The sequence below is a fragment of the Oncorhynchus gorbuscha genome, linkage group LG21 (genome assembly GCF_021184085.1).
Source record: "Oncorhynchus gorbuscha isolate QuinsamMale2020 ecotype Even-year linkage group LG21, OgorEven_v1.0, whole genome shotgun sequence".
In the NCBI taxonomy this organism is placed as follows: Eukaryota; Metazoa; Chordata; class Actinopteri; order Salmoniformes; family Salmonidae; genus Oncorhynchus; species Oncorhynchus gorbuscha.
Window position 1 is genome coordinate 25321129 of NC_060193.1, and position 21688 is coordinate 25342816.

At 42.5% G+C, this 21688-nt stretch overlaps 1 protein-coding gene across 1 annotated transcript; it reads left to right on the forward strand.

Annotated features, from left to right (window-relative positions):
• Positions 1-1116: 1116 nt before the first annotated feature.
• LOC124008808 (zinc finger protein 501-like) lies at positions 1117-13782 on the forward strand. Its single transcript, XM_046320376.1, has 2 exons — positions 1117-1839; positions 11672-13782. Exons 1-2 carry the CDS (start codon positions 1524-1526, stop codon positions 12532-12534), a joined length of 1179 nt encoding a protein of 392 aa, XP_046176332.1. The 5' UTR covers positions 1117-1523; the 3' UTR covers positions 12535-13782.
• The last annotated feature ends 7906 nt before the right edge of the window (positions 13783-21688 follow it).

Genomic DNA, 21688 nt, shown 5'->3' on the forward strand with positions numbered 1-21688 from the left:
AGAGTGACCACATTTCAAATATCCAAATATGGGACAACAGGATGATGTTGCGGGACAGTGTAGTCTACAGGAATCATTTGGACTAATTCATCATTATGTGATCTTCCAAGACATTGATCCAACATTGCTCTAACTTACTAAACGAACACCACTGTGAGGAGAGCAGTAGCGACGCTACACCCTTGCGACTCCGGCTGCTCTGAACGAGGTAATTTATGCGCAACCTAGCCTATTATTTTTCCTCACGCAAAATGTGGTGATGCAGAAACAATAGCCCACATGTGTGGCTGGTTTATGAAACTATTTGAATATATGGGAGTATATTGTACTTTACTTTACTATTTATATTTTTGTCCCGTGTCCTGCAACCAAACATGTGGAAAATTATTGTTTGGTTGCAGGACACGGGACAAAAATATAAATAGTAAAGTAAAGTACAGATACCCCAAAACACTACTTAAGTAGTACTTACTACCTTACTACCCAGGGTCGTTACAGTATTTTTTATTTAAGTACTTTACACCACTGCTAGAGAGACTTTTAAAACGGGATTGAGTGAAGTAGAATACATATGCTAAATAAACAACTAATGCGCATATAGCACCTCAGTCACACATTTGATGAAATTACCTTATATATTTTAGTCTCATGTAGCTATTTACTTACTTTTATAACTCTTACTTAGAAGCACGCTTTTTTTGTAAGTGATGAAGCCTAACTGGCATCTCCAAATGTAGCTGGAATTTAGCCCGAAAGGATTTCAGAAATATGATTGGTTGATGATAGGCATATGACATTGGCATACATCTCATTTTGCGCTGCGCAGAATATCAGAACTCCACAATGATTGGAAAAGTTTTTAACATTTAAATTTAGGCTACTACATCTAATGATATAGAGAATATCTTTCCATAAACGGAACGTGCCTGCAAATAGACAGGTTGAAATGTCTGACTGAAATACGGGACAAATCAATTGTTTTCAAAATGTGTGGTGTTTGAATTAGTTGAGAACATGCGGAACATGGTTGTTTGGTTGCGGGACTAAATGCAGTCTTTTCCCGCACACTCCGGGACATATGGTTGCATGAGTAGGCGAAACAACGCCACCTGCTGGGGGGACACAGCTTTTCCGCCGAGTTGGGCCTCTCTCTCCTCCTCGCCAATTCGATACGGAAGTGACTTCTTCGTAGCCGGTTAGGATAATTTACGTAGCAGGTTAGGAGGCCAAGGTTGAGGCTAAGAAAGAGTTAGGGAAAATCACTTCCGGTCGTAGCTGTATGAAGTGGCGTGAAACGTGTCCCTTCTTCAAATACAACAACAAGCTAGTAAGTCACTTCGGTAGGTTGCTAGCCAACATCGACGAACCTTTGATTATCTATATGTTTTCGGTGTGACGTTACATTTATAGCCACTGTGTTTGTTTTAAACACATTTCTGTTGTATATCTAGTTACCCTCTTTAATTGCACATATACGTTGCTAGTAAAGTTAGCTGGATAACATAGCACCAGGCTAGTCGCCCATGCTAACATCCCCGACCATGAGTTCACTAAACTACTCCTCCCCTGATAAAGAAGAGGGGGTCTGCTTGACGGAGAAAGACGGTATTTGGTTGAACATTGTCGTAAAAGATGAGAAACAAGAGGAGGATGTCACAGTAAAAAAAGAAGAGGGTGAAGCTGTTGCAGTGAAACAAGAGGAAGAAACGTTCAGAGTGAAAGAGGAGGATGTTACCGTGAAAGAAGAGGTGGAAGAGAAAGGGGATGCAGTTTTTAGAGTGAAGACGGAGGGAGAGATAACTGTCACATCGGAAGAGACAGGAGATCGGATTAACACCAGTAAGTAGTGAAGGGGGCAAACGGGCAAAAGCGGCGAACCGTAATCTGCATAGCTCAGTCATGGTGTCAACAAAGCAGCCTGATGCATATTTCAGAAACATACAAACACATTTTTTTCTCCATAAAATATATGTTCGAGTTTTCGTTGGGAAGGCAGACGCGTTTAAATGTTTTAAAATAATAATCACCTTTGCATGTGGAAACAGAATTCTACTCATTAGGGCAATTTGGGGTTAAACTCCCCATCTTGTAATTCTCATAGTAACCACTTTGTCACTAATTTTCCAACACTTTCCCTGGATACTTCTGGTCTTGCGCAACAAAAACATCTGTCTCATCTCAATTTTTTAAGTCACTCCAACATAACGATTTGGAGGTACATTGATCTAATATTTTGTCATTTAGAAAAAGTTATATATTCAGGACCAGTCAAGTTTGTACACACCTACTCATTTAAGGGTTTTGCTTAATTTGTACTATTTTCTACATTATAGAATAATAGTGAAGGCATCCAAACTATGAAATAACACATATGGAATCATGTAGCAATCAAAAAAGTGTTAAACAAATCCAAAAATATTTTATATTTGAGATTATTTAAAGTAGCCAGCCTTTGCCCTGATGACAGCTTTGCACACTCTTGGCATTCTCTCAACCAGCTTCATGAGGTAGTCACCTAGAATGCATTTCAATTAACAGTGTGCCTTGTTAAAAGTTAATTTGTGGAATTTCTTTCCTTCTTAATGTGTTTGAGCCAATCAGTTGTGTTGTGACAAGGTAGGTGTGGTCTTTTTACCCAATTTGGTAAAATACCAAGTCCATATTATGGCAAGAACATCACAAATAAGCAAAGAGAAAGAAAAGCCAACATTACTTTAGGACATGAAGGGCACAATGCAAATAGTCCGGGTAGTCATTTAATTACCTGTTCAGGAGTGTTATGGCTTGGGGGTGAAAACTGTTGAGAAGCCTTTGTCCTAGACTTGGCACTCCGGTACTGCTTGCCATGCGGTAGTAGAGAGAACAGTCTATGACGAGTGGCTGGGTTCTTTGACAATTGTTAGGGCCTTCTTCTGATGCTGTCTGGTACAGAGGTCCTGGATGGCAGGCAGCTTAGCCCCAGTGATGTACTGGGCCGTACGCACTATCCTCTCTAGTGCCTTGCGGTCGGAGGCCGAGCAGTTGCCGTACCAGGCAGTGATGTAACCAGTGCTAGTTTGTTGGTGATGTGGACACCAAGGAATTTGAAGCTCTCAACCTGCTCCACTACAGCACTCTTGATGAGAATGGGCGTGTGCTCATTCCTCCTTTTCCTGTAGTCCATAATCATCTTCTTTGTCTTGGTTACGTTGAGGGATAGGTTGGTATTCTGGCACCACCCAGCCAGGTCTCTGACCTCCTCCCTATAGGCTGTCTCGTCGTTAACGGTGATCAGGCCTACCACTGTTGTGTAATCGGCAAACTTAATGATGGTGTTGGATTCGTGCCTGGCCATGCAGTCGTGGGTGAACAAGGGAGTACAGGGACTGAGCATGCACCCCTGAGGGGCTCCAGTGTTGAGGATCAGTGTGGCAGATGTGTTGCTACCTCACCATCAGGAAGTCCAGGATCCAGTTGAAGAGAGAGGTGTTTAGTCCCAGAAGCCTTAGCTTAGTGATGCGCTTTGAGGGTACTATGGTGTTGAACGCTGATCTGTAGTCGATGAATAGCATTCTCACAGGTGTTCCTTTTGTCCAGGTGTGAAAGCGCAGCGTGGAGTACAGTTGAGATTGAATCATCTGTGGATCTGTTGGGGCAGTATGCAAATTGGAGTGGGTCTAGGGTTTCTGGGATGATGGAGTTGATGTGAGCCATGACCAGACTTTCAAAGCACTTCATGGCTACGGACGTGAGTGCTACGGGTCTGTAATCATTTAGGCAGGTTGCCTTTGTGTTCTTGGGCACAGTGACTATGGTGGTCTGCTTTAAACATGTTGGTATTACAGACTCAATCAGGGACATGTTGAAAATGTCAGTGAAGACACCTGCCAGTTGGTCAGCACATGCCCAGAGCACACATCCTGGTAATCCATCTGGCCCCGCAGCCTTGTGTATGTTGACCTGTTTAAAGGTCTGACTCACAACGGCTACGGAGAGTGTGATCATAGTCGTCCGGAACAGCTGATGCTCTCATGCATGCCTCAGTGTTGCTTGCCTCAAAGCGAGCATAGAAGTGATTTAACTCATTTGGGAAGCTTGTGTCACTGGGCAGCTCTTGGCTGTGCTTCCCTTTGTAGTCTGTAATAGTTTGCAAGCCCTGCCACATAAGACAAGCATCAGAGCCGGTGTAGTACGATTCAATCTTATCCCTGTATTGATGCTTTGCCTGTTTGATGGTTCGTCGGAGGGCATAGTGGGATTACTTAAGCTTCCGGGTTGGAATCCCACACCTTGAAAGTGTCAGCTCTATCCTTTAGCTCAGTGTAAATATTGCCTGTAATCCATGGCTTCTGGTTGGGGTTATGTACGTACAGTCACTGTGGGGACGACGTCCTCGATGCACTTATTGATAAAGCTAGTGACTGATGTGGTGTACTCCTCAATGCCATCGGAAGAATCCCAGAACATGTTCCAGTCTGTGATAGCAAAACAGTCCTGTAGTTTAGCATCTGCTTCATCTGACCACTTTTTTTATAGACCGAGTCACTGGTGCTTCCTGCTTTTATTTTTGGAATCAGGAGGATAGAATTGTGGTCGGATTTACCAAATGGAGGGCGAGGTAGAGCTTTGTACGCGTCTCTGTCTGTGGAGTGCAGGTGATCTATAATTTTTTTCCCTCTGGTTGCACATGTAACATGTTGATAAAAATGAGGTAGAACTGATTTTAGTTTCCCTGCATTAAAATCTCCGGCCACTAGGAGCTCCGCCTCTAGGTGAGCAGTATCCTGTTTGCTTATTTCCTTATACAGCTGACTGAGAGCGGTCTTAGTGCCAGCATCCCTCTGTGGTGGTAAATAAACAGCCACGAAGAGTATAGATGAAAATTCTCTAGGCAAATAGTGTGGTCTGCATTTTATCACAATATACTCTACTTTAGGTGGGCAAAATCTAGAGACTTCCTTAGATTTCATGCACCTGCTGTTGTTTACAAATATGCACAGACCGCCCCCCCTCATCTTACTAGAGTGTGCTGTTCTGTCTTGCTGGTGCAGCGTATATCCTGCTAGCTGAATATCCATGTCATCATTCAGCCACGAATCCGTGAAACATAAGATATTACAGTTTTTGATGTCCCGTTGGTAGGATATTTGTGATCCTATCTCGTTTCATTTATTGTCCAATGTTTGCATGTTGGCGAGTAATAATGGCAGCTTTCCCTCTCGCCTTCTGCGGATCCTTATGAGGCACCCCGCTCTGTGTCCTCTATACCTGCGTCTCTTCCTCTTGCAAATAACTGGGATGTTGGCCATGTCGGGTGTTCGGAGAATGTCCTGCTTGTTGAAGAAAAAAATCTTTGTCTAATCCGAGGTGAGTGTTCGCTGTCCTCATATCCACGTGGAAAAAAACACATAATAGCACAATTGGTTGGGCGCCCGTAAAACTGCTGCCATTTCTTCCGGGACCATTTTTTCAAATGGCCTTCATGGTCAAATTGCTGCAAAGAAATCACTACTAAAGGACACCCATAATAAGAAGATACTTACTTGGGCCAAGAAACACGAGCAATGGACATTATACCAGTGGAAATGTGTCCTTTAGTCTGAGTCCAAATTTGTCTTGGTGAGACAGAGTAGGTGAATGGGTGATCTCTGCATGTGTGGTTACCACTGTGAAGCATGGAGGAGGAGGTGTGTTGGTGTGTTTTTTTTTGTGCTGGTGACACCGTCTGATTTATTTAGATTTCAAAGCACACTTAACCAGCATGGCTATTACATTCTGCCGTGATACGCCATCCCACCTGGTTGGCACCTTTGAATGGGACGGTGTGTATATATAATCTAATGAAGTTGGCTCTATAAAATTAATAGATGCCATTCGGGGAGACTAAAGATAAATAATCCACTTGGTTAGAGACATTAAAAAAAACAAGTTTATTAAGTATTACATGAATGGGGGGAAAAAATATATTGTGTCAAATCGCCAATTGGCAAGCCATCCCTTATGGGATTAACTGACACATAAACAAGCATTACAATAATTCACCAGGGTAGTTAAGTGATGATGATTCTTCCCATTTTCTCTGCATTGTGCATCGCATAAAGAGTGGGGAGGAAAAAATATCAATACATAGTAGTAAATAAGCTTATCCAAACAATAATTATATCCCTAGAGCAGTAAAATAATATACCGTTGAAGTCAGAAGTTTACATGCACTTAGGTTGGAGTCATTAAAACTCGTTTTTCAACCACTCCACAAATTTCTTGTTGGCCTCTTTCGGATCCGGTCCCACCTCGACAACATCCGGTGAAATTGCAGAGTGCCAAATTCAAATTAAATTACTATAAATATTTAACTTTCATAAAATCACAAGTGCAATACGTCAAAATAAAGATTAACTTGTTAATCCAGCCGCTGTGTCAGATTTCAAAAACGCTTTACGGCGAAAGCAAACCATGCGATTATCTGAGGACAGCGCCCAGCAGACACAACTTTACATACAGTTACCAGCCAAGTAGACTAGTCACGAAAGTCAGAAATAGCAATAAAATTAATCACTTACTTAATCACATAATCATTCCTCAGGTTGTTTTTAGCCTAAATAATCGATAATATTTCAACCGGACAATAGCGTCGTCAATATAAAATAAAAACAAGAAAGGCGCGCTCTCGGGATTGCGCACTAAACAGGTTGGAGATTTTCCACTGACCTCTCAAAATATAAACACTCTAAATAGGTCAGGAGCCAGACAGGTAGCCTAAGAAAGAACAAACAGTTTTTTTTAGGCTATATTAGTTCAATTATTTCAAGGCTATAGCTTACAAATAAATAAATTGAGAAGCATTTGCGAGTACGAAACACTAGGCTACATTTCGTTGTATTAAATAGTCTATAAATTGCACATGTAGGCTGTGACTTACTTAATTAAATACAATTTAAATGAAAAATGCCTTATTAGGCACCATCTACAGTGCCTTTAAAAAAAATTTTTTTTGGGGGGGTAGAGTCTGTGGCTTCAAGCTCATGCAATGGTGCCTGGCAAGCAGGCCAGCAGTGGAGAATACCCTCTGAGAGCTTGCAGAGCCACTGGGGATGTTTAACACCCTTCGGGCCACTTTTTCCAGGCTGGGCAGGGATGTTTAGTTGTTTTTTATTCATTTTTCTATTGGTAGGCCAAAAGGATTAGTTAAAACAGAAAGCTCCTCGAAAGAGATAATATATGCCAGAAACAATGATAGCCTATTGTATCGATGAGTTTTTCCCAACATTTTTGATTTTTTTTGGTTAGTGTACCACCAACTAAATTTTGCTCTGTCCCGAGTACCCTATGGTCTCATGAATTTTCACAAGTACCCTGTGTGGATAGGCCAAGTACCCCTAGGGGCCTAGTACTCCTCGTTGGGAACCACTGGTATAGATGGAAAATTAACAAAACTTCTAAGAGATCAGATTTTTTGTTTATAAATACTTTGCTACAATGACACACTTGCTAGCGACCCACCTCGTTCCTTTCTGTTAGAATGTGCACGTACTAAGTACACCATCATGCTTTCAGGGTACCTGTCTTTTCAGATTCCACAATAATTCTGTAATTGTGGACACTACATCACCACACTCCCTCTATTGCTCTTACAGTACTCCTCCTCATTTGTAAGTCACCTTGATTTTTCTCCTGTGTGTTTTATCAGTTTCTTTATGAAAATATTTAGCATACTAGATGACAATAGCTAAAGCAAGGGGCTATAGCAGCACACAAGTAGACTACAAATGCTGGGCCGGGCATGCCCTGAGTCGCTACTGTGCTAGAAGTCTGACACTCCTGCCTTTGGGAAACTCGCCCCTTGCTCCAGTCAAATTGGGCGTGCTCCACTCCTCTCTTCAGCTTCGCTCACATAAGTTGCTATCAGCAGACAGCGTTCCGACGGAGTGTAGCCAGCCAGCCAACTTTCCTCTGGTAAAATTCAAGATTAACTTTAAGCAAAACATTAGGAAATGTAGCTGGCTACTTTCTTTCTATGATAAACATTACAAATATACTACAGGACCAAAAGTATGTGGACACCTGCTCGTCAAACATCCCATTCCAAAATCATGGACATTAATATGCATTTGGTTCCTCCTTTGTTATAACATTCTTTACTCTTCTGGGAAGGCTTTCCACTAGATGTTGGAACATTGCTGCAGGGACTTTCTTCCATTCAGCCACGAGAGCATTAGTAAGGTCGGGCACTGATGTTGGGCGATTAGGCCTTGCTCACAGTCGGCATTCTAATTTATCCCAAAGGTGTTCGATGGGGTTGAGGTCAGGGTTCTGTGCAGGCCAGTCAAGTTCTTCTACACCAATCTCGACAAACCATTTCTGGACCTCACTTTGTGCACGGGGGCATTGGCATGCTGAATCAGGAAAGGGCCTTCCACAAAGTTGGAAGCACAGAAATGTCTAGAATGTCATTGTATGCGGTAGCGTTAAGATTTCCCTTCACTGGAACTAGGGGTCCTAACCCTAACACTAAAAAACATCCCCAGACCATTATTCCTCCTCCACCAAACTTTACATTTGGCACTATGCATTCGGGCAGGTAGCGTCCTCCTGGTATCCGCCAAACAAAGATTTGTACTTTGGACTGCCAGATGAAGCGTGATTCATCACTCCAAAGAACGCCTTTCCACTGCTCCAGAGTCTAATGGCGGCGAGCTTTACACCACTCCAGCCGAGTGGTAGTTTTTTGCATGGTGATCTTAGGCTTGTGTGCCCCTGCTCGGCCATGGAAACCCATTTCATGAAGCTCCCGACGAACAGTTCTTGTGCTGACGTTGCTTTCAGAAGCAGTTTGGAATTCGGTAGTGAGTGTTGCAACCAAATACTTTTTTACGTGCAATGCAGTTCGGCACTCGGTGGTGCTGTCTTGAGCTTGTGTAGCCTACCACTTTGCAGTTGAGCTGTTGTTGCTCCTAGACGTTTCCATTTCACAATAACAGCACTTACAGATGACTGGGGCAGCACTGGCAGGGCAGATATTTGACGAACTGACTTGTTGGAAAGTAAATGTAAATGATGAATGTAAATGTAGCATCCTATGACTTTTCCACGCTGAAAGTCACAGCTCTTCAGTAAGGCCATTCTATTGCCAATTTTTGTCTATGGCTATTGCATGGCTGTGTGCCTGATTTGTATACATCTGTCGGTAATGGGTGTGGCTGAAATCGCTGAATCCACTAATTTAAAGGGGTGTCCACGTACTTTTGTATGTATAGTGTATAATGGCCATGCATTGTTTTTGCACAAAATACTTTGCTTTTTCATTTTAAACTCATTTACTAATTTATTGTGGCTGCCAGCCAAATAGCATTGTACTTCTGTTGTAATCTGTTTAAAATTAAGCAATTTTCTGCAGAATGTGTTGCACTAATGTATTTTCTGAGAAGGAAAACTATAGTTGCATATCCCTGATCACTCTATTGAAGCAAAGAAAACACTGTTGACTTTGAATATAAAAACGACACCTGTCAATAGACCGCTGAAATGGTGAAATGAAGAACCTGCTTAACCTTTTTGGGATGGGGGGCAGCATTTTCACTTTTGGATGAATAGCGTGCCCAGAGTGAACTGCCTCCTACTCTGTCCCAGGTAGCTCAGTTGGTAGAGCATGGCGCTTGTAACGCCAGGGTAGTGGGTTCGATCCCCGGGACCACCCATACGTAGAATGTATGCACACATGACTGTAAGTCGCTTTGGATAAAAGCGTCTGCTAAATGGCATATATTATTATTATTATTATAATATATGCATATTAGTATTGGATAGAAAACACTGACGTTTCTAAAACTGTTTGAATGATGTCTGTGAGTATAACAGAACTCATATGGCAGGTGAAAACCTGAGAAAAATCCAACCACATCTGAGGCTTGTAGTTTTTCAAAGCTTGGCCTACTGAGTACACATTGAGATATGGATGAGGTTGCACTTCCTAGGGCTTCCATTAAGATGTCAACCGTCTTTTGAAAGTTGAATGAGGATTCTACTATAAATTATTCGAACTCAATCAGCATGGCCGAGTGATCTCCAGTCTTGTCCTCGTTAACACTCACACCTGTGTTAACGAGAGAATCACTGACATGTCAGCTGGTCCTTTTGTGGCGGGGCTGAAATGCAGTGGAAATGTATTTTTGGGATTCAGTTCATTTGCATGGCAAAGAGGGACTTTGCAATTAATTGCAATTCATTTGATCACTCTTCATAACATTCTGTAGTATATGCAAATTGCAATCATACAAGTTGAGGCAGCAGACTTTGAAAATGTATATTTGTGTCATTCTCAACTTTTGGCCACGACTATAGAGAAGCGGAAACATGAAAGATAACCTGAATGGGTTGCTGTGTCAAATTTTGACTGGTACTGTATACATATTTTTTCTTTGCTTAATAGGTAGGGCTCAAAACAGGTGGGGCTCTTCCACTGGGTTGATGGGTAAAATATCCCTTTGAGCATGGTGCAGTTATTAATTACTATTTGGATGGTGTATGAATACAAACAGCCACTACAAAGATACAGGCACCCTTCCTTACTCAGTTGCCTGAGAGGAAGGAAACCGCTCAAGGATGGATCAAGAGCATTGTAGTTACTCCACAATACTAACATAAATGACAGAATGAAAATAAGTAAGCCTGTACACAATACAAATATTCCAAAACATGCATCCTGTTTGCAATAAGTCACTTAAGTTAGACTGCAAAAAATGTGGGGAAGAAATTCACTTTTTGCCCAGACTACAAAGCGTTATGTTTGAGGCAAATCCAATACACCACATCACTGAGTACACGTCTTCATATTTACAAGCATGGTGGTGACTGCATCATGTTATGGGTATGCTTGTCATTGGCATGGATAAGGGAGTTTTTTAAGATAAAAAGAAACAGAATAGAGCTAAGCATACGCAAAATCCTAGAGGAAGACTTGGTCCTGTCTGCTTTCCAACAGACACTGAGTAACAAATTCCCCTTTTAAGCAGGACGATTACCTAAAACACAAGGCAAAATAAATATACTGGATTTGGGAAAGGGGGATACCTAGTCAGTTGTACAACTGAATGCCTTCAATTTAAATGTGTCTTCCGCATTTAACCCAACCCCTCTGAATCGGAGCGTTGCGAGGAGCTTCCTTAATTGACATCCACGTCTTCGGCGCCCGGGGAACAGTGGGTTAACTGCCTTGCTCAGGGGCAGAATGACAGATTTTTACCTTGTCAGTTCGGGGATTCGATTGAACAACCTTTTGGTTACTGGCCTAACGCTCTAACCATGAGTTGCTTACCATGACAACATTCAATCATCCTGATTGGCCTAATTACAGTATTGACTTAAATCGGCTTGAAAATGGCTTTCTAGCAATGATCATCAACCAACCTCAGAGCTTGAAGAATTTTTTGAAGAATAAATGGCAAATTTTGTACAATCCATGTGTGCAAAACTCTTAGATACTTACTCAAAGATTCACAGCTGCAATCACTGCCAAAGGCGATTCTAACATGTCTTGAATACATGTTGAATACTTATCTAATCTAGTTATATTAGTGATTTATTTTCCATAAAAAATAAATATTACATTTTTCTTCCACTTCGACATTGAGTAATTTATGAATATTGTTGACAAAAAATGACAATGAAGTCCCTTTTTAATTATTCTCTTTGGCAGGAGAGAGGCCAGACTGTCACTCTGACAGCGAAAAGAGTCCTTCGGGGGAACCAGACCCAGAGACGTCCAAATCAGCAGGAAGACACCACTGCTCCCAGTGTGGAAAGAGTTTTACTCTGCTATGGAACCTGAAAATACATAAGAGAATACACTCCGGAGAGAAGCCATACCACTGCTCCCAATGTGGAATGACTTTTACCTGGTTAGGTAGTCTGAAAACGCATGAGAGGGCACACACAGGAGAAAAACCTTTCCAATGTTCCCACTGTGGAAAGAGTTTTACCCAGTTAGGGGACCTGAATAGGCACGAGAGGACGCATAGAGAAGAGAAGCCCTACCAATGCTCCCAGTGTGGAAAAAGTTTTAGGTGGTTAGTGAGCCTGAAAACACATGAGAGAATACACACAGGAGAAAAGCCTTACCACTGTTCCCACTGTGGAAAGAGTTTTAGGGGGTCAGTGAGCCTGAAACAGCATGAGAGAATACACACAGGAGAGAAGCCTTACCACTGTTCCCACTGTGAAAAGAGTTTTAGGTGGTTAGGTACCTTGAATTTGCATGAGAGGACCCACACAGGAGAAAAGCCATACAAATGCTCCCTGTGTGGAAAGAGTTTTACCAAGTTATGGGGCCTGAGTAGGCATAAGAGGACACATACAAGGGGGGATAGCACCTACCACTGCTCCTTGTGTGGAAAGAGATTTACCCAGTTAGTGGCCTTGAAAGAGCATGAAATAATACATACAAATACACAGGAGGGGAAGACATACCACTGTTCTCATTGTGGAAAGACATTTTCCCAGTCAGAGGCCCTGAAATCACATGAGAGAATAGAGAGGTTGTGTTCTGACTTATGTTTTTGACTGTGGTATTTTTTTATGGGACATGAAATAGTCATTACTTAGGTTGTTGTTTTTTCCATCTTGAGATGTGATCATGTCTAAAAATCTGATTTAAATATTTTAATGTGTATTTCATTTTGATTGATTGGATACAAGTATAAACCCTCCAATGCTGTTCATTATGTTATTTTGATATTGCAAAATGTGAATTATTATATAAGTAAGTAGCCTTGCAGGAGCCTAGGCTTCTCTGAGCCAGAACGGCTCATAGGAGCAGGAGCCTTTCTCCTATTTCTGTAGTGTGAGGCACCTTGATGCAGTCTATTTAATGATTATATAGATTAATGGAATTTTGTATTTCTTGATTCTAACCTCTTGAATTTGAAATATGATTTGGGTATTGCTAAGTTAATTTGATTGGGAACACTATTACAGTTGCGGCCAAATATATAGGCACCCTTGCACTTTTCTTGAATAATTCCCTATTTCTTCTAAAGTAAGTTGAAATTGAAAGAATATTTTGGTCTCCACATCTATTGGGATTTTCAACATTATGGAACCAATTTTACTTGTGTAAACATACATTTACAATTTTAATTCAGAAAATAAAGCCATGGCATGGACAAAGTTCTTGGCAGCCCGGAGCTATTACTTGGTTGCACTATATATATTTGACAGCAACTGTGTATGATTTGTATATTGCAAAATGTAAATGACTAAATCGTTGAATTGAGTGTGCATTTCTTGATTCTAACCTTGTAGCCTCTTGAAATTAGTAGTTTCATTGAGTTAATTGTTCAACCAGTCATCAAGCTAAAGGAATATAAAAATGTGTTACGTTCTGATAACATTGATACGTTGTTGACATGGGAACATTCATGAGGTAGTGAATGTTTTTCATCAGTATCATTCCACCATGTCAGAGTACACAGATGCTGACTGTAAAAAATAAAAAATAAATAAAAAATGTGATTAATGCAACACTTTTGTGTCAATAGAAATAACATGTGGAAGGCCTGCTCCATAAGTGGACGTTCATTATAGACTGTAGATTACGACATGTATGTATTGTTACATGTAGAAGGATTATATATTTACAGGCTTATTTTTAATCTGTTTATTTGACTGAATAAGAAATTGCCTTTAAATGCGGATGTGTAGTGTACTTTTTAAAATTCTTACTCATTAAGCCTGAATAATCAATCAACACATGCTGATTTTGTATGTCTCTTATTATATTTTAAAAAATACATAAAATTATTTTATTTCATAAAAATAAATATTCAACACGCACGTCTTCAACATCTTTCATTCTGATTCAGTCAGCCACCTTGGTAGCTTGCTAGGCAACATAGCTGAAACATTGGAGCTCTTTAAATGCTTTCTGTGTATATTAGTCCCTGTGTTTTAAACACACTTCTGTCCTATAGCTAATCTCAGCAAAAAAATAAACGTCCTCTCACTGTCAACTTTGTTTATTTTCAGCAAACTTAACGTGTAAATATTTGTATGAACATAAGATTCAACAACTGAGACATAAACTGAACAAGTTCCACAGATGTGACTAATATAAATGGAATAATGTGTCCCTGAACAAGGGGGGGGTTCAAAATCAAACGTAACAGTCAGTATGGCCTGTCGGGTTCACCTTGGGGTTATGATAGGAGCTGTACCAAATGTTTGATGTATTATTATAGTTGGTTATGCTTATGTTGTATTAATAGAAGGGGGGGGGGGTTATAAGACCCCTCCCTCCTTACATGTATAGGGTCCTAGACTATAGATTAACAATATATTCATTATGAAGGTTTAATATTGTTCCACAGTTTTTTTCTGAGAAATGTGACTGATATCTCTTACACTCCCCTGCAGAGTTCTATGAGACTAATCAGACATTCCACTATAAATCAACTTCGGGAGTGGACATTTACTGCTGAGCTTTTAGATAACACTGAAACTCTTTATGTAGCTGTGTAGGCATGGGTTTGGTCTCATGAGTAGAAGGTAATGACATAGGACTGCAGGCATAATAAAACAACTCGGACCCTTTTCTATTTTGCAGAACCTACTCTGAAACATGCGTGCTATGTTCCTGTTGTCAACTTCTGTCTGCAATTGCATGAATAAATGAATGATTGATTTACTTAAAGATATTACCTGAATGCTAATTTCACCAATGAGCCAATGATTGACAAGAAACAAGGAACGAACCCCAACAAGCCACCAGCTGTGTTAAGTACTGCAGTGCATCTCCTCATGGACTGCACCAGATTTGCCAGTTCTTGCTGTGAGATGTTACCCCACTCTTCCACCAAGGCACCTGCAAGTTCCCAGACATTTCTGGGGGGAATGGCCCTAGCCCTCACCCTCCGATCCAACAGGTCCTAGACATGTTCAATGGGATTGAGATCCCCGGCTCTTCGCTGGCCATGGCAGAACACTGACATTCCTGTCTTGCAGGAAATCAGCACAGAATGAGCAGTATGGCTGGTGGCATTGTCATGCATTGTGGGTCATGTCAGGATGAGCCTGCAGGAAGTGTACCACATGAGGGAGGAGGATGTCTTCCCTGTAACGCACAGGGTTAAGATTGCCTGCAATGACAACAAGCTCAGTCCGATGATGCTGTGACACACCGCCCGAGACCATGACGGACCCTCAACCTCCAAATCGATCCCGCTCCAGAGTACAGGCCTCGGTGTAATGCTCATTCCTTCGACGATAAATGCAAATCCAACCATCACCCCTGGTGAGACAAAACCACGACTCATCAGTGAAGAGCACTTTTTTCCAGTCCTGTCTGGTCCAACGACAGCGTTGTTGCCGGTGATGTCTGGTGAGGACCTGCCTTACAACAGGCCTACAATCCCTTAGTCCAGCCTCTCTCAGCCTATTGTGAACAGTCTGAGCACTGATGGAGGGATTGTGCGTTCCTGGTGTAATTTGGGCAGTTACCTGTACCTGTCCCGCAGGTGTGATGTTCGGATGTACCGATCCTGTGCAGGTGTTGTTACACGTGGTTTGCCACTGCTAGGACGATCAGCTGTCCGTCCTGTCTCCCTGTAGCGCTGTCTTAGGCGTCTCACAGTACGGACATTGCAATTTATTGCCCTGGCCACATCTGCAGTCCTCATGCCTCCTTGCAGCATGCCTAAGGCACGTTCACGCAGATGACCAGGGACCCTGGGCATCTTTCTTTTGGTGTTTTTCAAAGTCAGTAATGTAGGGGTTAGGGTCACAAAGACCGTTCCCATTATTGATTAAGGGTACCTTTTAATATTCATATGTTTTGCTGCAGGCCTTATAATAGATATTGTTGCTATGTGTCTGAACTCTGCCACTATACTTTGCACAAGCTGTCTATATTCGTCTTTGTGGTTAAGCCATAGCTGTTGCAAGAGTGTCCTTGCAGGCTAGGTCTGGTCGGACCGAAACTAGATAAAAAGAAGTAACCAATGTCTGGTTTTGACATTTTGATCTTGTGTGACAGTGGACAATGCTCATGAATTCAGAGAAGCTACTGTACTAGGTTACCTTATAAGCTTATTGCTGCACACATATATTGACGTAGGTGATCATACCACCAGGGAGTGTATATAATCAGCTGCACCCTTTGGTTAGTTGCAGAACTTACTCTGAAACATGCATGCTGTGTTTCAAATCAAATGTTATTTGTCACATACACATGGTTAGCAGATGTTAATGCGAGTGTAGCGAAATGCTTGTGCTTCCAATTCCGACCATGCAGTAATATCTAACAAGTAATCTAACAATTTCACAACAACTACCTTATAACACAAGTGTAAAGGAATTAATAAGAATATGTACATAAAAATATATGGATGAGCGATGGCCGAACGGCATAAGCAAGATGCAGTCGATGGTATAGAGTACAGTATATACATATGAGATGAGTAATGTGGGGTATGTAAATATTATATAAAGTGGCATTGTTTAAAGTGGCTAGTGATACATTTATTACATCCAATTTTTGATTATTAAAGTGGCTAGAGATTTGAGTCAGCATGTTGGCAGCAGCCACTCAATGTTAGTGATGACTGTTTAGCAGTCTAATGGCCTTGAGATAGAAGCTGTTTTTCAGTCTCTCGGTCCCAGCTTTGATGCACCTGTACTGACCTCGCCTTCTGGATGATAGTGGGGTGAACTGGCAGTGGCTCGGGTGGTTGTTGTCCTTGATGATCTTTTTGGCCTTCCTGTGACATTGGGTGGTGTAGGTGACCTGGAGGGCAGGTAGTTTGCCCCTGGTGATGTGTTGTGAAGACCTCACTACCTTCTGGAGAGCCTTACGGTTGTGGGCGGAGCAGTTGCCGTACCAGGCGGTGATGCAGCCTGACAGGATGCTCTCGATTGTGCATCTGTAGAAGTTTGTGAGTGTTTTTGGTTACGAGCCAAATTTCTTCAGCCTCCTGAGGTTGAAGAGGCGCTGCTGCGCCTTCTTCACCACGCTGTCTGTGTGGGTGGACCATTTCAGTTTGTCTGAGATGTGTATGCCGAGGAACTTAACTTTCCACCTTCTCCACTACTGTCCCGTCGATGTGGATAGGGGGCTGCTCCCTCTGTTTCCTGAAGTCCACGATCATCTCCTTTGTTTTGTTGACATTGAGTGTGAGGTTATTTTCCTGACACCACACTCTGAGGACCCTCACCACCTCCCTGTAGGCCGTCTCGTCGTTGTTGGTAATCAAGCCTACCACTGTAGTGTCGTATGCAAACTTGATGATTGAGTTGGAGGCGTGCATGGCCATGCAGTCATGGGTGAACAGGGAGTACAGGAGAGGGCTGAGAACGCACCCCTGTGGAGCCCCAGTGTTGAGGATCAGCAGGTTGGAGATGTTGTTTCCTACCCTCACCACCTGGGGGCAGTCCGCCAGGAAGTCCAGGACCCAGTTGCACAGGGTGGGGTCGAGACCCAGATTTGAATATGTCCGTAAACACACCCGCCAGCTGGTCTGCGCATGCTCTGAGGACGCGGCTAGGGATACCGTCTTGGCAAGCAGCCTTGCGAGGATTAACACGTTAAAATGTTTTACTCACGTTGGCTGCAGTGAAGGAGAGCCCGCAAGTTTTGATGTGTCATTGGCACTGTATTGTCCTCAAAGCGAGCAAAGAAGTTGTTTAGTTTGTCTGGGAGCAAGACATCGGGGTCTGCGACGAGCCTGGTTTTCTTTTTGTAGTCCGTGATTGACTGTAGACCCTGCCACATACCTCTCATGTTTGAGCCGTTGAATTGCGACTCTATTTTGTCTCTATACTGACGCTAAGCTTGTTTGATTGCCTTGCGGAGGGAATAGCTACACTGTTTGTATTTGGTCATGTTTCCGGTTGCCTTGCCCTGATTAAAAGCAGTGGTTCGCGCTTTCAGTTTTGCGCGAATGCTGCCATCAATCCATGGTTTCTGGTTGGGGAAGGTTTTAATAGTCGCCGTGGGTACAACCTCACCGATGCACCTACTAATAAACTCTCTCACCGAATCAGCGTATATATCAATGTTGTTGTTCGACGCTATCCGGAACATATCCCAGTCCACGTGATCGAAGCAATCTTGAAGCGTGGAAACGGATTGGTCGGACCCGCGTTGAACAGACCTGAGCATGGGCGTTTCCTGTTTTAGTTTTTGTCTATAGGCTGGGAGAAACAAATGGAGTCGTGGTCAGATTTGCCAAAAGGATGGCGAGGGAGGGCTTTGTATGCATCGCGGAAGTTACAGTAACAATGATTAAGAATTTTGCCAGCCCGGGTCGCACATTCGATATGCTGATAACATTTAGGGAGCCTTATTTTCAGATTAGCCTTGTTAAAATCCCCAGCTACAATAAATGCAGCCTCAGGATATGTGGTTTCCAGTTTATATAGAGTCCAATGTAGTTCTTTCAGGGTCGTTGAGGTGTCTGCTTGGGGGGGGGGGGTATACACGACTGTGATTATAACCGAAGAAAATTATCTTGGAAGATAATGCGGTCGGCCTTTGACTGTAAGGAATTCAAGGTCAGGTGAACAAAATTACTTTAGTTCCTGTATGTTGTTATGATCACGACACGTTAATCATAAGGCATACACCCCTGCCCCTCTTCTTACCAGAGATATGCTTGTTTCTGTCGGCGCGATGCGCGAAGAAACCATTTGGCTGTACCGACTCTGATAATGTATCCTGAGTGAGCCATGTTTCCGTGAAACAGAGAATGTTACAGTCTCTGATGTCTCTTTGGAAGGCAACCCTTGCTCGGATTTAGTCTACCTTGTTATCAAGAGACTGGACATTGGCCAGTAGTATACTCTGGAGCGGTGGGTGATGTGCCCGTCTACGGAGCCTGACCAGAAGACCATCTGCCGTTGTTTTGGGCAGCCTGCTGGGATCCGATCCATTTTCCTGGGTGGTGGACCAAACAGAGGATCCGCTTTGGGAAAGTTGTATTCCTGGTCATAATGTTGGTAAGTTGACGTTGCTCTTATATCCAATAGTTCCTCCCGGCTGTATGTAATAACACTTCAGATTTCCTGGGGTAACAGTGTAAGAAATAATACATAAAAAAACAAAATACTGCATAGTTTCCTAAACGCAAAGCGAGGCGGCCATCTCTGTCGGCGCCGGAAGCATTAAGTACCAATATAGTATTAAGTACTGATATTGGTACTTATTGCGGGTTAAATCAAGTATATGTTTTTTTTTCCAAATCATTTAAAAATGTGTACCTGATTTATTTATTCATACACTCTAAAAATTAGGGGTTCAAAAAGGGTTCTTTGAAGAACCTTGGGGTTCTTGGCACTGAAAATGTCCCCAAAAAGGTTATTCCAAGAACCCCATAGGAGGTGGGATTCATCGAGGAACCTCCTTAGTTGTTAGGGGTCCTTGCAGGAACCTAACTGCCCAACTGAAACATTTGGATTGGAATTTGAAAGAACAGCAGGTAAAAATGTTCTCAATTTAAGGTAAGGTTTGTCCCTTGTATGATCTACATTAATATTGTTTTCTGATGATACCATCTATCTTTTAATATTTGTGCAAATCTTTAGAAAACAGAAAATGGATACAATTCAATGGATATCAATCAACAAAGAGGTAAGAATATGTACCGAATGCTATGAGAATATGTTGATACGGAGAACATCAACATATTAACATCAACGCGCCAGAGGATATACCCATTGGACTTGGGACTCTGCTGGGAGTTTACCTCATATTTAGATTTTTTTTTTCTGCTTTGCCACTAAAATCATAAAACACTGAGAACTGAAATATTGTATTATTGTTATGCATAGTATTATCCATTTCAATAATAATAATAATAACAGGGGAGGTGGGTAGTTAAAAAATGAACCCCAAAAGGTTCTTCAAAAGGTTATTTGAGGATCCATTAAAAGGGGTTCCCCCAAAGTTTCAATTTGAAGAACCCCTAAAGGATACTCCAGGAACCATTTATTTTAGTGTATTTCCTGATGCAGTGATGTGTACTGAACCTGTCGTCCGTAATAAAGCGTAGTGCACTATGATACACTGTGTCCAATGGCTGGTGCACGATATCTAAGGAAGTCTTGAGGTTTTGCTTGCCTGAGGTAGAGTATCTCATGATAATCTATAGACCGCACTATCTACCTATAGAGTTTTCATCTTTATTTTTTGTAGCTGTCTACATACCACCACAGACCGATGCTGGCATGAAGAACACACTCAATGAGCTGTATTCCGCCATAAGCAAACAGGAAAATGCTCATCCAGAGGCGGCACTCCTAGTGGCCGGGGACTTAAATCTGTTTTACCAAATTTCTATCAGCATGTTAAATATACAACCAGTGGGGGAAAATTAAGCAGATGCTCTGGGATTCTACCTATGGCATTGAGGAGTACACCACATCAGTCATTGGCTTCATCAATAAATGCATCGACAACGTCGTTCCTACAGTGACTGAACATACATACCCCAACCAGAAGCCATGGATTACAGGCAACATTCACACTGAGCTAAAGGCTAGAGCTGCCACTTTCAAGGAGCAGGACTCTAACCCAGAAGCTTATAGGAAATCCCGCTCTGCTCTCCGACGAACCATCAAACAGGCAAAGCGTCAATACAGGACTAAGACTGAATTGTACTACACCGGCTCTGACACTCGCTGGATGTGGCAGGGCTTGAGAGCTGCCGAGAGCTGCCCAGTGACACAAGCCTACCAGATGAGCTAAACTACTTCTATGCTTGCTTCGAGGAAAATAACACTGAAACATGCATGAGAGTACCAGCTGTTCCGGATGACTGTGTAATCACACTCTCCGCAGCCGATGAAAGACGTTTTGTTTTAAGGTCAACATGTTTAAAGGTCAACATTCACAAGGCCGCAGGACCAGACGGATTACCAGGACGTGTACTGCGAGCATGCGCTGACCAACTGGCAAGTGTCTTCACTGACATTTTCAACCTCTCCCTGTCCGAGTCTGTAATACCAACATGTTTCAAGCAGACCACCAAAGTCCCTGTGCCCATGAACAATAAGGTAACCTGCCCAAATGACTACCGACACATAGCACTCACGTCTGTAGCCATGAAGTGCTTTGAAAAAAGCTGATCATGGCTCACATCAACACCATTATCCCAGAAACCCTAGACCCACTCCAATTTGCATACCGCACCAACAGATCTACAAATGATGCAATCTCTATTGCACTGCCCTTTCACACCTGGACAAAAGGAAGACCTATGTCAGAATGCTGTTCATTGACTACAGCTCAGCGTTCAACACCATAGTGCCCTCAAAGCTCATCAATATGCTAAGGACCCTGGGACAAAACGTCTCCCTCTGCAACTGGATCCTGGACAATCTGACGGGCTGCCCCCAGGTGGTAAGGGAAGGTAACAACACATCCGCCATGCTGATCCTCAACATAGGGGCCCCTCAGGTGTGCATGCTCAGTCCCTTCCTGTACTCCCTGTTCATTCATGACTGCACGGCTAGGCACAACTCCAACACCATCATTAAGTTTGCCGATGACACGACAGTATGATCACAGACAATGACGAGACAGCCTATAGGGAGGAGGTCAGAGACCTGGCCGTGTGGTGCCAGGACAACAACCTCTCTCTCTCAACGTGATCAAGACAAATGAGTTCATTGTGGATTACAGGAAATGGAGGACCGAGCACACCCCCATTCTCCTCGATGGGGA

Excerpts from the sequence above, each read along its gene's own strand:
- LOC124008808 (XM_046320376.1), top strand. The coding sequence starts at position 1,524 with ATGCTAACATCCCCGACCATGAGTTCACTAAACTACTCCTCCCCTGAT. Across the intron at positions 1,840-11,671 it reads AGGAGATCGGATTAACACCA|GAGAGAGGCCAGACTGTCAC; the intron begins GTAAGTAGTGAA and ends TCTCTTTGGCAG.